Below are 15,425 nucleotides of genomic sequence, written 5' to 3'. Positions count from 1 at the left end.
ATGCAATATATACAGCACATACAACCAAATTAGCACGCTCCCGAAGCCTCCGAATTCCAGAACAGTCTGGCCCCCGGGCTTTGGATAAGGGCCATGGCCCTGTAGCACCTCTTTCCTGGGTTGTGGTGACGATTAAGGGGGATGACGTGTCAAAGATTCTGAGCAGGGGGCCCAGCATGCAGTAAGTGGTCACCTGAGGTCCCTAGATTGGACGGACGAGGCCGGAAGGAGGCGTGGGCTCGTGAGGGTTGCCACGAGAGCGGAATCCGGCGCGTGAAAAAGTGGAGCGTGCCGGGTTGCATGAGCGTGAAAGGCTCTCTGCTCCCTGACTGTTCTGCCCTAGTAAGGAGAGGCTCTTGGTGGCCTCATCTGTTCTCGAGTGTGTGTTTGGAATGATTCTTTCACTGCAAATAGGATGTTCGTGAACGTCCTTGAAAAAAAAAAACATGCTTGGTGTATTTGAGTTGTTGTTCTCGCGCATCAAGTTTAAAAGCAAGAGAGTGTGAGGTCTTCCCAACCTGGATGCTCGGAATCCACACTGAGAGACCTGGGAGAGACAAAGTGGGCTTTCGTGAGGTTCTGCTTTGCACACACAGCTGTGGCTATTACAGTGGAGCCGGCTATGGGAGAACAGTGAGCAGGTGCCTGGAGCCAGTGCGCTTGTGTCGCTGAGGCTGGCTCACAGCTGCAGGCAGTTTCTGAGGATGGATTGGCCCCAGACTGGGTGCAAGATGCCAGCTTGCCATACAGGTGGTGGGTGAGCCTCATTCCTCAACAGAAGTATTGGCCTGAGGCTGTGTCGAGGCCTAGAAATATTTTGTTTGCCCATACTAAATTAAAATAACATAAACATCACATAAACATCTTGATTCCTGGTCTTTTTTTGAAAGAGCAGGAAATCTGCAACACAGGGCCCACATTCCTGCTTGCAGCTGAGACTGGAGCTGACAGTGGCCCCTTCTGTGTGTGCTGTGTGTCCTCAGGCCCCACCCTCTCCCCTGGCCCCTTGCTTACACCTAGGCTTGGTCCTGGTTGCCTAGGTCCCCTGCTCGGTCCCCAGGCGTTGGGGTTGGCAGCCTTTGGTCTAAAATCCACACGGACTTGTGATTACTACAAGTGATTTTCATTCATGCACCAATCATTAACTTTTTAAAAAGCTTCCTAAAATAAGAAATCATTTGCCTTGAAACTAGAAGTAGAAATAGAGCGGTAGTTTCCAAATTTGCTAGCTATTATTCTGTAGCATGGCACTTTCCATGCTGAAAATAAGTATTGCAGACTCATCACGTACCCCTACTTAGCAGGCAGGCTTTCCTCCTCCAGGGCTACCCCGTAAACACAGGCCTCCTCTGGAGCCTTTCGACTTTTTGACTGAAAAAAAGTGGATCTTTTTGACTGAAGCTTCTTTGGTGAGAAAACCAGGCGGACTCCATCCAAGAATTCAGTTTACTCATCAGTTTTGCTTAACTGAAGAAAAACAAGCTTCCACCATCGTCCTCTGGGCCTGTTTCTGAGCTCACACTTGGAAAGGTCAAATAAACACAATAAATCCATTAGAACGCCTTCATTTTCAACCCCAGGAGCTTTCGCTGTTTAGTAAGAAGCTAAAGTGGTGGCGTTTCCCAAGTGGAAGGAAGTGGGCTTGACCTTGGCTATTTGCTAGAAAACAGGAGTCAGCCATGCTGGTCAGCCCTGATGGACACGAACAGCACAGCCCAGGGCTGCTTCAGCAGCGGGGCCCTATGGCCATGGCTCTCCTGGTTGGGCCTGGAGGGGAGAAGACCCCTCACACAGCCTGCAGTGGCTTCCTTCTCCTCCAAACCCTTCAGGCCATGTCCCCGACAGGACCACATGGTAACTGTCCCCCACCGGGCGGGGCCCTTCGTCTGGGCCACCTCACAGCTGTCCTGCAAGCCCCTGGCAGGGCTCGGTTAAGTCAGGGGCCCAGCTCCAGTCCACTCAGAGACCTGCAGTGCACCAAGGGACGGGGACGCTGAGACTGAGTGGCAGAATCAGCAGGGCCGGGAAGGATTTCCTTGGCAGTGACTGTCACCTCCCCTCCCCAGGAAAGTTTGGCAACGGAGAGCACGTCCTAAACCATACTGTCCGAGTTCCAATTTCATTTTCACCCCTTCACTTTGGCCGTGACTGAATTACTTCTCTGTGCCCCAGTTTCCTCAGTCTGTAAATGGGCATTTATATTGGCAGCTCCCTCACTGGGTCGTAGTAAGAAGTACAGTAAGACATGTGAAGTGCTTGGAACATCTCGTGACATAGGATGTGCCGCCACATAAGTCCTTGCTGTGACTATCAATGTTATAACTTGTTACTGTTGCCACAAAGCCAGCCACAGTGCCCAGGGAGAACAGCGCGGTGGACTTTGAAAGCATAGCAACACGTACAGGTTTCCTCATGCTCCTGCTTCTGAGAAAAGATGGGGAAGAGCATTCTGAAAAGTAGCAGAGGCTGATGGACAGGGCTGGAGCCGGGGCCCCACGGAGCTGGATTGGGGCCCAGCTTCCTTACGAGCCACCTGCTCCGCCCTGCTGAGACCTCCAGTCGGAGGTGGCTGTGCTTGTCGACACAGAGATAACCAGGTGTGGGGTGTCCCGTCCTCAGCTCCACACCAGCTGCCTCTGCTTTCCCTTTGTTTTAAAGGACTAGGTGCTCTGAAACATGACTCTTGTCATGTAGGGATTACTCCAGCGGGTCACCTGGCCTACTGCCCCTTTCCTCGTTCTCGCTCATTCCCCGTGAGACAGGCATTGTCCCACTCACACAGCCGCTGGGTAAGACCAGGGCCCAACTCCAGGTCTCCTCGCTCAGGCCCTGCTGCTCCTCCTACCCGGTGATGCTGTGCCTGGAGCAGCGCTCTGCTCTCAGGGAAGAGCGACCCCATTCCTACGTCTTGATGAGAATTTAACTCTAACCCATCTCTGGCCAAGCAAACTCTTGTTTGAGCCAGACTGAGACCAACTTGTAACTTCTTTTGTTCAGTTTTGCTCTTTCTCTCTCTCTCTCTCTCTCTCTCTCTCTCTTTAACTGAAACTCTGATACACAGGATTGGACTAAAGATAACCCTCAGTTGTAATACACTACCACCGCTGGTCCCATGTGTAGCCTCTCTCATTCTATTTGCTTATTTGTATATGTCCTTTATATAGTTTAATGCCACCATGACCCCACCACCCAACGCAAGGACCAGGCAGACAATCAGGCCCCTCTGAAGGACTGTTCTGCTCCCCGGTCCTGTCTGTCCATATCTGATGTGCTCCCTTCAGTATCTGTAGGAGCGGAGGTGCAGGTCATTCCCACGGCCGCAGTGGCAGAGTCAACTTCTAGGGACATTGTTGGGAAGGTCTGTGGTGCAGGGTACGTGCCAGCTGGGGGCCCCTCCCCCAGGTTCTCCCCGTGTGACCAGGGGCCCTCGTCCAGGCCAGGCTCCCCAGCCCCCAGGCAGCTCACCAGGCTGGGATCCAAACTGAAAACAGTCAGATTTTCTGGGAAAATTTTCAGCTGAGTCAGGAGCATCCTTCCACCGGATCGAGGAGCACACACAGTGTGTTTCTAATTCTGTCCGGCTGCCGGGACCTTCCAGGAGCGTTCCTTAGCTGCAGTTCCCTCTGTAGAGATGAAGGCTCACCAAGGCCACTGCCCCTCTCCCCAACCCTGGCCTGCTCACCCACACTGACTGAGTGCCCGTGATGTACAAAGTGGATCCATGAGGGCTGGCCAGCAAGGACAAAAGCCAGTCCCTGCCTGTGGGAGCCTGAAGTCTACAGGGGTGAGGGCACCACCACCCGAAAGGATGGCACAGCACCCCAGGGTGGTCAGGGATTTGTCGCAGGTCGGGGGCAGGGAAACCCCATTTCCTGAGTGGAAAATTACACAGTGACTTCTGACAACACAAGGGCATATTTCCAGTCAGGGTTGTTCCACAGCCTCCTCCATCACCACAGTGAGAACCACTGAAAGGCTTGGCAGGGTAAGGGCGGGAGGGGGGGGGCACTCCCGTGGCAGAGGGTGTGAGCTGTGCAGGATGCAGGGTGCGGGGGAGAGGGAGGGCATGGAGACCCGCATGAGGTGCTTGTCTGGGTGGAGTCAGAAGGTGATCAGACAGCTGATTGTGAAGACAGCCCTGGTGGGACAGATGTTTAGGAGGTGGACGTGGAGGGACTGGAGGGCAGGGTGAGTTTGGGGGGCAGAGAAGGGGCATGAGGAGGATGTCAGAAAGTCCAGGCTTAGAAACCTGGGACATGGCCCCAGGAAGGGACCCCATTGGAGAAGCACACTGCTGAGGAGAATCCGGAGGTACCCGGTGTCACTGCGGAGTATCGGGGGGTGTGAGCAACCCCATAGAGCCGGTCTGTAGACCATGTACTAGAATCACTGGGGATCTCATATCTGGTTCTGATGCAGTCGGCCCAGATTCTGATGCAGTTGGTCCAAATGAGGCCCAAACTGGCTCCCAGGCCAAGCCGAAGCTGTTGGTCCACAGACCTCACTTCAATAGCCAGCTCACCAGGGTCTCAGACTGGAGCCAGAGCATAGGCTGGGGTGACAGCGTCCCTAACGTGGGTGACAGTAAGTGCACACAGAATTGAGGCCAGGAAGTATCCAGCCATGTACTATGAAAAGTAAAGACATTTATTGAAGAAGATGCAAGAAACACTGTACATAGGACAGTGACACCTCAGTCCCCTTCAAAGCAGGCACCTTGGGACCTCATATAGTTCCCCCCAGTTGCCATCAGCTGCCCTGTCGTGTTTTCCTGAATCTCATCAATGGTCTGAAATGTCTTCCCTTCCAAAGGTGATTTTAGCTGTGGGGAAAGCCAGAAGTCAAAGGATACCAAATCTGGGCTATAGGGATGGTGAGTCACCAGGTGATTTGATGTTTTTCCAAAAAAAACTCTGCACAAGACATGATGCGTGAGCAAGCACCTTGTCATGATAAAGCTGCTGATCACCGGTTGCCCACAGCTGCAGCCTTCTGAATCATCCAAATAGTTTCTGCAGAGGAATATTCAATCTTAATGCAAAATTTGATGCATTAAGTCACTCAGTCATTTTTAACGTGATGGCCACACAGTCCACATGCTCACTCAATGGCATCTACCACCCCCACTGACTAGTACAGTGAGGTTGTCACTGTTCACCCATGCGCATTCTAGTCCACTCTCCTTGGCTGCCAGGTTACATCGATATCACGAAAACTATTCTCATTATGTTAACAATGGCTGGACTTTTCTGGACAGACCTTGTAGAGTCATTTTAGTTCCCCTTCCATAATAAAAGTGTCTCAGGCTTTAGGAATACCCATATTGATTATTCTGGTCAGAATTCAGGGATATGCAAATGGAAAGGGGGAAGTGCCTCTTTAGAAGTGTTTTTGTTGAAGAGTGATGCCCATGATGTCAGGGAAAGCAGGGTGTCGCGTGGTGTGGACTCAGCCTGGACACTCCTGGGCACCCACCAGCATTCGGCTAAGACACCATTGGTACAGCCTCGGTTCCCAGTGAGATGAGGACCTGGACTTTTTTTTAAGCAGACTAAGTTTTCCCCAACAATCGATGATTGTTTCCCCAAAGTATCATCAGAGAAAACTATGAACTTTTCCCAGTGTTACACAGGAGAGATTTCTTTGAACACATCTTAGAGATCTGTCTTTGGGGCCAATAAACATCCTTCTCACCCTGCAGAACTAAGTCTTATTCATCCTCTAAAACTTCTCTTAGCTGCTGCCTCCTCCAGGACGCCACTCTGCACACCCCCTTACAGCTCCTCCAGAGCACAGATGCCTCAGAGCTGTCCCGTCCGTAGCCCCAGGGGGCTCTGTGTGCCCGGCCCCCTGCTCAGGTCCTGCAACCCAGATCTGCAAGCAGAAGTTTGATGAATGCACCCATGTGTAATGAGCACCAAGGAAACACAACACGCTCCTCAAAGTCCACAAAATGATACTGGAATTCTGGTGTGCCTTCTAGCCCTCCTTGAGAAGACTTTAATTAAAACAGGGCTGTTCGTCACACTTTGATTTCCTCATCTGCAAAATGGGCCGATGAAAGAGATCTCAAGCTTACTGCTGAAAGAGACCAGCCTTGGCCTTGGTGGAAGCTGAGCTAGGTTTCTTCACCAGTGCAGCTCCACACATCCCAGCGCGGGCTCTCAGAGGATGGACAAGTGATAGGACCTTCTTCCTATCTTTCCACTTCTCCCCCAACCCAGATACATGGAGGTTTCACCAGACTGCATCTGCTTCGAGGTCCAGAAGGCCCATGGGGACTGAGGCCACAAGTCTCCAGGAAGGCCTGCAACCCCGATGCCTGCCTGGAACCGTTCATTCTTCCTCACAGCTGGGAGAGGGCAGGAGCTAACACCCACCTGGCTTGGGCAGCACCAAGGTGCAGCCGCAAAGTGGGCCAACAGGCAGCTCTTGGTCTGTTGAGATCTTTGCCAATGGGGCAGAGAGTGCCCATGGACAGAAGTCTCTCTGATGAGGGATTCAGGTCCCTTTTCTTTTTGATCATGCTAATGTGAGCCTGTGGCTAAAATTAACCTCACTTGGTGAAGTTGAGTATGGTTTCCGAGCCTCTAGGTTAGAGCCAGCCAGCCCCTTGAGCCTGACGCAGCACCACCCCCCCCAAGGAAGCCCACGGGGCCTGTGCCACAAACTTAGGGTCCCCAGCCCTGGGTCTCCAAGGCTCACCTAACCTTTATCTCACAGGCATCACTGGCCTTGCCATTTACTATTTAATGGACATTTTAACCCAATCTGATTGGCTCTGGTCAATGTCCTTCTCCTGCCCTGATTAAATGTGACTTGTGTCCTGCCAAGTGTCAGCTGGTGGAAAAGACCCTGGGCCTCTTGCCAGGCTACTTGCCACACTGATAGACTCTGAGGCCCTGAGAAGGAAGGCAGGCCACTTTGCGAGCTGGTGATGAGGCTGGCTGGAACCCAGGGCTCCTCTCAGCCACACTCCACTCAAGCTGTGTGGCCGGCTCAGGAAGAGGAGGCCCGGAAATGGAACTGAACAGAGGCAACCTGAACTCAAGATGCTGCTGTTTCCACTTCATTGCCCAGGCCCTAACCCTGTGCCTCCAGCCACTTGCTGGCTGTTCCGTCATGCCTGTCTACCTGCCCCCATACCCTTTGTCTCTGGAAATAGTGAATTGTTCAGCTGAGTGAAGAGGGTGAAGAAAAGGAGCACTGACAGATTGAGCAGAAAGAGAGGGCTCTGAAGTCCAGAGGTTTCTGTAAGGGGAACTATGGCCACAGTGGCGGTAGCCAGTGTGGTGGTTAGAGACTAAGGTACTAGAACAGGCGTTTTGGGGGTGATGTTATTGATGTCCATGGTGTGGCCCAGGGAGTGGGTCAGTGGTAGAGGAGAGTGTCCCTGACAATGAGGCAGTCTCAACCCAGGAGACTGAGTGATGACAGGGTTCTGTCATCCTGTGGAGGATTCTGTCATGGGCATGAGGGCGGGGCAGTTGTGGATGAAGAGGAGACCTAGGAAGCCAGGCCAGAGCCCTGACAAACCAGGGGCCAGAGGTCTGTAGGCAACAGTAGCCAGGAGAGAGCAAGGACTAGCCCGAGTGCCGTGAGCCATGGAGGAGCTAGCATTTTTCACAAACAGTTGGAGGTACTTTATATGTGGCCAAAGGGAGCAAGGGGTCCTGCCCCACCTCCCCCATGAAGCCCACCTGGCATGTGCCACAAGCTTGGCAGCCACAGCCCTGGGAGAGCAGACAGCCCCAAGCAGGTCAAAGGGCAGTGGTGTCCTGGGAGAGAATGTGCGGTTCAGTTAAGGCAGGAGGTGGAGGGAGCTCTCAGAGCAGTTGGGGTGCAGTTTTCTGTGTGTGGAGTAGCCATTCCAGTGGGCACAGTGGGAGATCTGAGTGTAGGGAAGCTGAGTGCTGGGGTCAGAGGGAGAGGCACAGAGCATTGTGGGGGAAGGATGGTACTTTAGAGAAACAAAGACCACTGCAAGGAAATTCTTCCAACCATTAAGACCTAATGGATCTCCAATCATTCACTTTGCTTTTTTCACTACTGAGTTCCGTTTACTCTCCCTTTTCTGAATTCCTATTTCATTTTGCTGGAGTACCTCCTTGAGTAGCTTTCAGACTGGGTGGGTAGGAGCTCTTCTCTCAGATCCACTGCACACATCTGAAACTGTAGCTGCCATTTGATCTGCAGCAGTGTAACTCCCCTTTTTCTGGGAGCACCATGAAGTCTTTGGGTGAGAATATTTTGCTGGACACACTTCTCTCTGGCACTTTCGTGTCTTTCCCTTCCCGGTATCCACTGTGGCCACCTCTGTGGGGGTGGAGGGCTCATTCATGCTGCATTCAGCTTCTCCATTGGACCTCAACACTAACCAGGAGCCTTCCAAGGCTACCCATCTCATCCAGAGGGCAACACAATTGCCCCAGGTGTTGGCATCACAATTCTTTCAGGGATTCCTCTGATGTTTGCTCCATGCCCAGTCTGCCCTTTGGTGCTGGAACCTGGGGCTTCTTCAGGGTCCCTTTGGTGAGAGCTGTGCTCCCCCCGGGCATGTAGGGCTACCTCTTCCCTGCTTTTGATATCTCCACCCTCCTATCCCACCTGCTTTTAGTCTGTCTGGCATTTACCCTCATGTCTAGCCTGTCGACTGCTTTTTTTGCTTTGCAGAGCACTGTTCTCAGGTCCTTCAAACACACACGCACACAAAAGTGTGTCTTCTGTCATTTTGGGGCGCTGCTAGGTGGGAGGGCACAACCCACACAGTTTAGTGACACACTCTGGCCCTCCTGTCCTCGCCTGCAGCGTTGCTAGGGAAGCCCATGCGTTATTTAGGGCTGTCTTGCTGTGCAGCTTCCCTGGACACGTGAAGGAACTCAACCACTCACTATGCCAGGGAAACATGAGGGCCGCTCCTGGGCTCTGGGCACCATCTGCACCCGCGACGCTTGTTGGCACGGGGTTCATCTGAAGGTGCTGCTTGTGTCCCACCTGTCGTCACCATCCTTTTTGCTGGGGAAATGGTGAAGCTTGCTGAGAGAAAACTCCAGACTCCAAATTCTTTCTGGACGTGAGCCAAGGTCTCTGTTGGTCATGACAGGGCCAACAGGTACAGAGTTGCTGTGTTTTAGATACATTTGTTCATTTGCATAATTAACTAAATGGATTGACACCTGCAGGTGCAGACCCAGAGGGTGGAGGTAATACTTGATTTGGGCCCAGAAAGAGGAGACAGACTCCTGGCAGGCAGTCCAGGGAAGGGGGTTCTGGCTGAAGAAGATGCCTGAGGAGAGGCCAGAGGCAGGCCAGCTGTTCTGTCTTCAGACACCGAAGTCACAGGCTGTGGATAAGTGATGAGTGCTGAGTCTCACACGTAGTGCGTGTCCTTGCCCATACGTGTGTCTTCTTATCCCGTTACCTCAAAGCAAACCACTGACTCCCAGGTCTCCTTAAGTTCAGATTTCAGGGCTGTCACTCAAACCTTTTGCCATCCACTGACCATTGTCTAAAACTGTTGCAGAAGAATTTCACTCCCTGACCTTAAAATGTTGATCTTTTTTCAACATATAAATGCAGGGTGGTGACTCGTGTCTTAGCATCTCCCCACTGTAGGCGGAGGATCCCCCAAGGGGCCTGGGAAGCGGCTGAAGCTCCCAATTCCCGAACCAAGATCTCTGCCCAGTTCTGTCGCAGACATGGATCATTGCAACCCGATAGCTAAATCCCCCATTCTACTGACAGCAAAACAGAGGCCTAGGAAGTTCTGTGGCTTGCTGGGGGTCGTGCAGAGGGTCCGTGATGGAGAATCATAGGAAATATAGGTCACTGGAGGACTTTGGAAATGGTGGCCTTGTGATATTCTTAGCACAGAACCAGACATCCTGCCCTGGCTCCAATAAATCTTCATCCAGAGCATGGCATTGTTGACAGTTGCAGTGATGCACTGAGGCATTTTTAGAAACACAATAAGTAAACTATTACTATTTTTAAAGGTGCCCCTTGGGCTGATGGCCTGAAATAAGAGAATACCTGTAAGGAAAGGAAAGGGGCGTGCTCTGGCATACCACTGCCAGGTGCCTGGTGAAGGTGTTGCCATTCCCACTTTGCAGATGAGAAATTGGGCTCCAGGAAGGTGAGCCAGCTGTCCTGCCCACGGGTGGTGGAGACTCTAAGTCAGCCCCCCACGCACACTTTGCTCCCACTGGCTTTTTTAAAACGTAAACTTGTTTTTGATGGTATACAGAAAGTGTACAGTTCTCAGATGAGTAAGCTTGATGATTTTTATGAACCGAGCACACTGGTATAGGCAGAAATCAAATTAGGGAGCGGGACAAGGCCAGCCACCCTCATGCCCCCCCGTCTGAGCACTGCTCCCCCGGCGGCACCACTGCCCCAGCTTCATCCCCCTATGAGCTTGATCTCCATACAGACGAAGCCACACAAAATGTACTTTTCTTTCATTGAAAATGATGTCTGAATGATTTGTCCGTGTTTTTTGCATATAATTGTGGTTCCTTTATTTTCACAGCAGGTTAGTATCTGACTTTGTGAAGATACCCAATTTATTAGGTGTCCCACTGTGGGCAGACAGTAAAGTTGTTGCTTACAGCTGTGTGCCTCCGTGCGCCTTTGTGTGCGTGCATTTTGGTGAACGTGTGAGCACCCAGGAGTAAAACTGGCAGCCATAGGCTCAGCTTTAGGAGGTGCCTCCAGTTCTCCCACGTGAGCGTGCCAGTTTACCCACTCACACACAGCATTATGAGAGGTCCAGTTGTTCCACGGCCTCATCAACACTTGCTACTGTCTCATTTTCATTTTAGCCATACTGGCCGGCATCTCATAGAGTCACATTACAGTGTTAATTTATACATCCCTGATGATTCAGGAAATTGAGCACATTTTCATATATTTATTGGCCTTCTGTATGTTCACTTTGCTAAACAATAAATCCTTTTTAATTTTATCTTTAATCAGAAAACATTTCTGAGAATGGCTCCCGTGTTGGAAAATTGTTTCCTTTCCCACCTGGGTGATCATTTCTAAACTTTGACATCTGACAGTTCTAAGAAGTTCCAAAGCCAAGGGAGGTGAGAAGGAGGAGTTAGAAGGACGGCCCCAGCCAACACTGGGCAGCCTCAGAGCTCTGGAGATTCCACAGCTACACCAAAGGCTTTCTCTGTGCCCTGTGGGATTGCCCTGCAGTCATCAGAAATTAGGAGAGATGATTGATGGAAAGACATGCTCTGAACTCCAGCCCCTCCTTTCTCTCTTCCTTTGGAGTCTGGGCTCTGGATTGATTTCCGGGACTGCAGAGGGATGGAGATAAATGGCACTCTTTCCTTGTGTTCCGCTCCTAGTCAGGCAGGGAACACACCAGGGGCTAGGTTTCTGACAAGCTCTGCATTTGGGGCCCTGAGGACCTACTGTGTGCCTGGGGCATCAAAGTAACTAAGAAAGCTCTTAAGCTTTGACAATGGTCATCAAACTTTAACAGCTCAAAATTTTCTAATGTAAAATGCAGGCCCATCAGAGAAGGAACTGCTTGTCTCCCAGCCACAGCCTATCTTTTCAACAGTCCTCCCAAGCTCTTCTTCACCAGGGGCGACCAAACAAACTCCTGGAAGTGAAGGAAATAGCTAGACGCGGTGTTTATCGAACATCTACATGATGCCAGGCACTGTACTAAGCACTTCACACCTCTGACTCATGCCCTGTCCTCAGGGAGTTTACAGGAGAGGACAGTGGGGACCTAGGACAGAAGTGCTGCTCAGTAAGAGCAGGTCACTTCAGTAGCTTCCAACAGCCATAGAAGAGATGCCCCAAAGCAGCAGGTCAGCTCATTCATTTGACAGAGGATCAGTAGGTCATCCCTGGGTAACAGGCTCAGGCTGGAGGCCGTGGGTCCTAAGACAGATGGGTCAGGGTCCTGTCCTTTAGGAAGTTCACAGTTTCCTTTTAACTAATTCATTGTTAAATGAATGAAAATGAAAACCCACGCTGTGTTTGTCTGAACGGAGAAAGAGGGCACTCCGGGTCGGGATGGGGCTCAGTGCAGTGTGCGCAGCTGCGGTGTGTCTGCCACCACGCCGACAGCAGGGACCATCGTTCCTGAGCTCCCACTACATACTGTGCCCCAGGCACAGGACGCCTGTCATTTCCTTTAATCTTCTCTGCAAACCTGCAAATCGTTGCTCCACTTTATAGATGGAGAAATGAAGGCTCAGAGTAACCCTCACAAAGGCACAGACTTACAGGTGGCAGAGCTGGAGCTGAAAATCAGGAGCTCCAAAGTCCCAACCATCTGGGCCCGAGGAGGAAGGACTGACATGGCCCCAATGAACATGAGGGTGGGATTATGGCTGATGGGCATCCACATTGGGATGGGGGTGCTTCTTGGTCTCAGGGCAGCCCATTTTGGTGGGTGCAGACCTCACGGCAGAAGAGGTGGCAGCAGGGAGCTGGGAAGTGGTTGGAGCCAAAGAGTAAGCGCCTGTGTGTGGACTGTGAGCCTGGGAGACAGGTCACTCTCTCCTTTACTTCTGCCCTCAAAGCAACCTTGCATGCTTGCATGGTGTTTAAGGCAGCAGCGTGCAGCTCCAAATACAGGCTTTGGGGCTGTGTGACTCTGAGCAAGCGTCTCACTTCTCTGAGTTTCAATTTCCTTTTCTCTGTAGTCGACATGGTCACATCCAAATGAGGTAAGCCTCACAGAACAGATGCTCAGTAAATGTGGTTAAGACATAAGACAGCTGCCTGGGTTCAACTTCTGGCTTTACCACTTACCAGCTATGTGTCCTCAGACAAGTGATTTACCTTCTTTGTGTTTCAGTTTCCTCCTCCTTAAAATGGGGATAATTATAATAGTTCTTAACCCAAGAGGTTGTGGTGATATGAATTTGACACATGCATTCACATGAGTTGATATAAATAAAGAGCTTAGCCAGTACCTGGCCACACAACAAACTTTCAATACACAGTTGCTGCAATTAGATTTTATCCTTCATGTTGCCTGGTAGGTAAGGACCATTTGCTCATTAAGTAAGAACTGTCGGTTTTCTTTCTCCCCGACATCCAGTGGTACTGTGGCAAGCACCGGTGCTGTAGGAACTAAAAGGAGGTCATGGAAACTTGCAGTGAGGAGGTCAGCGTCCAGCAACATGTCAAAGACGGGAGGATTTGGGTTGGGTGGGGGAGCGAGTGCAAAGGTGGGATCAGAGTGGCGTGGAGGACGGGGGGCAGGGAGGTGGGTGCAGGAGGGTTGCTAGGGGAGAGACGGTGCCTTGAGGAGGGTGTCAAGTACTGGCTCAGGCATGGTGACCAGGTGACAATGTGAGTGATCTGCCTTCTGGACCTGAAAAGAGGGGTTGCCTGGGGTTCCCTGGCCAACTGCAAGGGTTTGTATGAGGATCAAAAGCGAACACAGAGGTGAAAGTGTTTAAATCCACTAACACTGTACAGATACAACACTACGAGGTCTCGCCTTGAGTGAAGGAGAGCTGGAGACACTTGCACCAGCCAAGTCCTGCCTTTGTATTAATGCCTCCTATTTACCTTCGCAGCTCTGGTAAATGAAAATTCCTGTACAACACATTCTTCACCACCTTCCCATCCCTTGTGGTATTATTCCTATTACAGCTCTGTATTAGCACTTACCACTTACAGTTTCATTGTATCTTAGCACATTACAGACAGCTTTTAAAATGTCACTTGTTCTGTTACCAAGAAAAGTGTTGAGATGCAGATTTAGGCCTCCAGCATGTTCCTGAGGGCTTGAGGAAGCCAGGCCCGTGGACGCTGTGTAAGGCCACATGTGACCACCAGCATCTTCACTCCCAACCCCGCTGACCCAGGCGACTCCTCTCCCTCCAGATCTTGCAGTCTGTCCTGTTTCATGCCTCTGTGCCTATGCCTGTTCTTTCTTCCTAGAATACCTTTCCCAACTCACGTCACATAAAACTCCTATTCACTCTTCAAAACCCCATTCATGTACCCTCCCTCTGAAGTTTTCAATGGCCCTTCCATACAGGAACAGCTCGGTGTCTGTCCCTGTGCTTGAAGAATGACTGCATACGTATTTATTGCATACCCATATTATTCTCTATTCCAATTATTCATCTGTTTAAACTCCCAGACCACTTGTCTTTCTCCACTTCCAGGGATGCCTCTGGCCTTGACTTAGTTATCTTTGTATCCCTGGGTCCAGTCAGGGCCTGGGAGAGAATAAGGGCTTAATAATCGTGTCTGCAGTGAACTTCATGAGGCTTGGCTCTGCGTCCACGGGTTCCATGAATTTTAAGTTGTGGGTGTTTCCAGAACTATTGGAAGAAAATGCATCCCTCTGCTGACTGTCAAAGGAAGCTATAGAAGGTTCAGAGACATTTGAAAGAGTCCCCCCAACCTAACCTGCTTCTAGGAGGAAGCCTCCTTCAGGTCCCCCTGGGTCAGCCACTTCATTTCTCTCAAGCCCTGTAGTGAGAAAGCAGTATTTTTCACACTGGGACACACTAGACACCTACGCCACAGACAGAATGTTCATGGGACAGTGTTTACCCATGCTGCGGGCATTGTTCTCCATTTTCTCTTTCCTTTTGTTTTCTCTTCTTTTCCTTTTCTTTTCTTTCTTTCAATTGCTGGTCACCCACTGCATTCGTTTCACCGTTTTTAAGTCTAATCAGTTGCATCTTACAGTTTGAAAACAAAAAAACTAAGCCTTCAGCTAATCTAACCCAAAGAGGCTTCCTGGAGGAGGAGCCCTGGGCCTTGAAAGTCAGCTTGGAGGAGCAGGTGGGCCGGCCCTGTGCACTGTGGGGGAGGGGTGGGGAGAAGGTGTGAGGAAGTCGCTGGCGAGACTCTAACCCACTTCCCTTCTGTTGCAGCTGAGCCCTTGCCGCTGATGGACCTGTGCCGGAGATCCATCCGCTTGGCCCTGGGCCGCCAGCGCCTGCGGGACATCGGCTCCCTGCCTCTGCCTCAGTCTCTCAAAAACTATCTGCAGTACCAGTGACCTGAGTTGGGGGGCGCTGATGGGCAGCAGTGGGCAGTCCAACGGCCCGACCTGTCATTTCAAGGTCACAGAGAACTTTCAGGAAGGCGTCATCCTCCTCAACCCGGTTCCCGAGAACTTTCAGTTCTTTGAAAGGCCAGGACATGTCCCCGACTTCAAAAATGAATGTCTGTTGCCAACAGTATTTGCTGCCTTAGAAGCAGCTCTCCCAAGTCTCCACACCTCCTTGGAAGCCAGGAAGAACCCCAGGGCCTCTGCCTGCCGACCAAGACTCAGCAGCCACCAGTATTGATCAGAGATCCTGTTTCCGTATTCAAGAGAATGAATAAAACATTGGGGCAGGAGACTTTCTGTTGTGCCTGCTGCAGACAGGGTGGGGCGGTGGGGGGGAACTGCTTCTAAATAATGAATGGTGAAA

The 15,425-nt window shown here is 51.2% G+C and overlaps 1 protein-coding gene across 1 annotated transcript in view; it reads left to right on the top strand.

The window, feature by feature from the left end:
- SPSB4 (splA/ryanodine receptor domain and SOCS box containing 4) overlaps positions 1-15,163 on the top strand; it is a 69,371-nt gene extending 54,208 nt beyond the window's left edge. Inside the window, exon 3 of the mRNA XM_037051692.1 lies at positions 14,880-15,163. Within this exon, the coding sequence (XP_036907587.1) occupies positions 14,880-15,007 (128 nt within the window). The 3' untranslated portion in view covers positions 15,008-15,163. The remainder of the gene's footprint in view (positions 1-14,879) is intronic.
- The last annotated feature ends 262 nt before the right edge of the window (positions 15,164-15,425 follow it).

Source organism: Sturnira hondurensis, unplaced genomic scaffold (genome assembly GCF_014824575.4).
Source record: "Sturnira hondurensis isolate 20B ecotype Veracruz unplaced genomic scaffold, ASM1482457v3 Scaffold0000867, whole genome shotgun sequence".
Taxonomy (NCBI): Eukaryota; Metazoa; Chordata; class Mammalia; order Chiroptera; family Phyllostomidae; genus Sturnira; species Sturnira hondurensis.
Note: the sequence above shows the minus strand (reverse complement) of the source record. Positions and strands in the feature narration are given on the sequence as shown.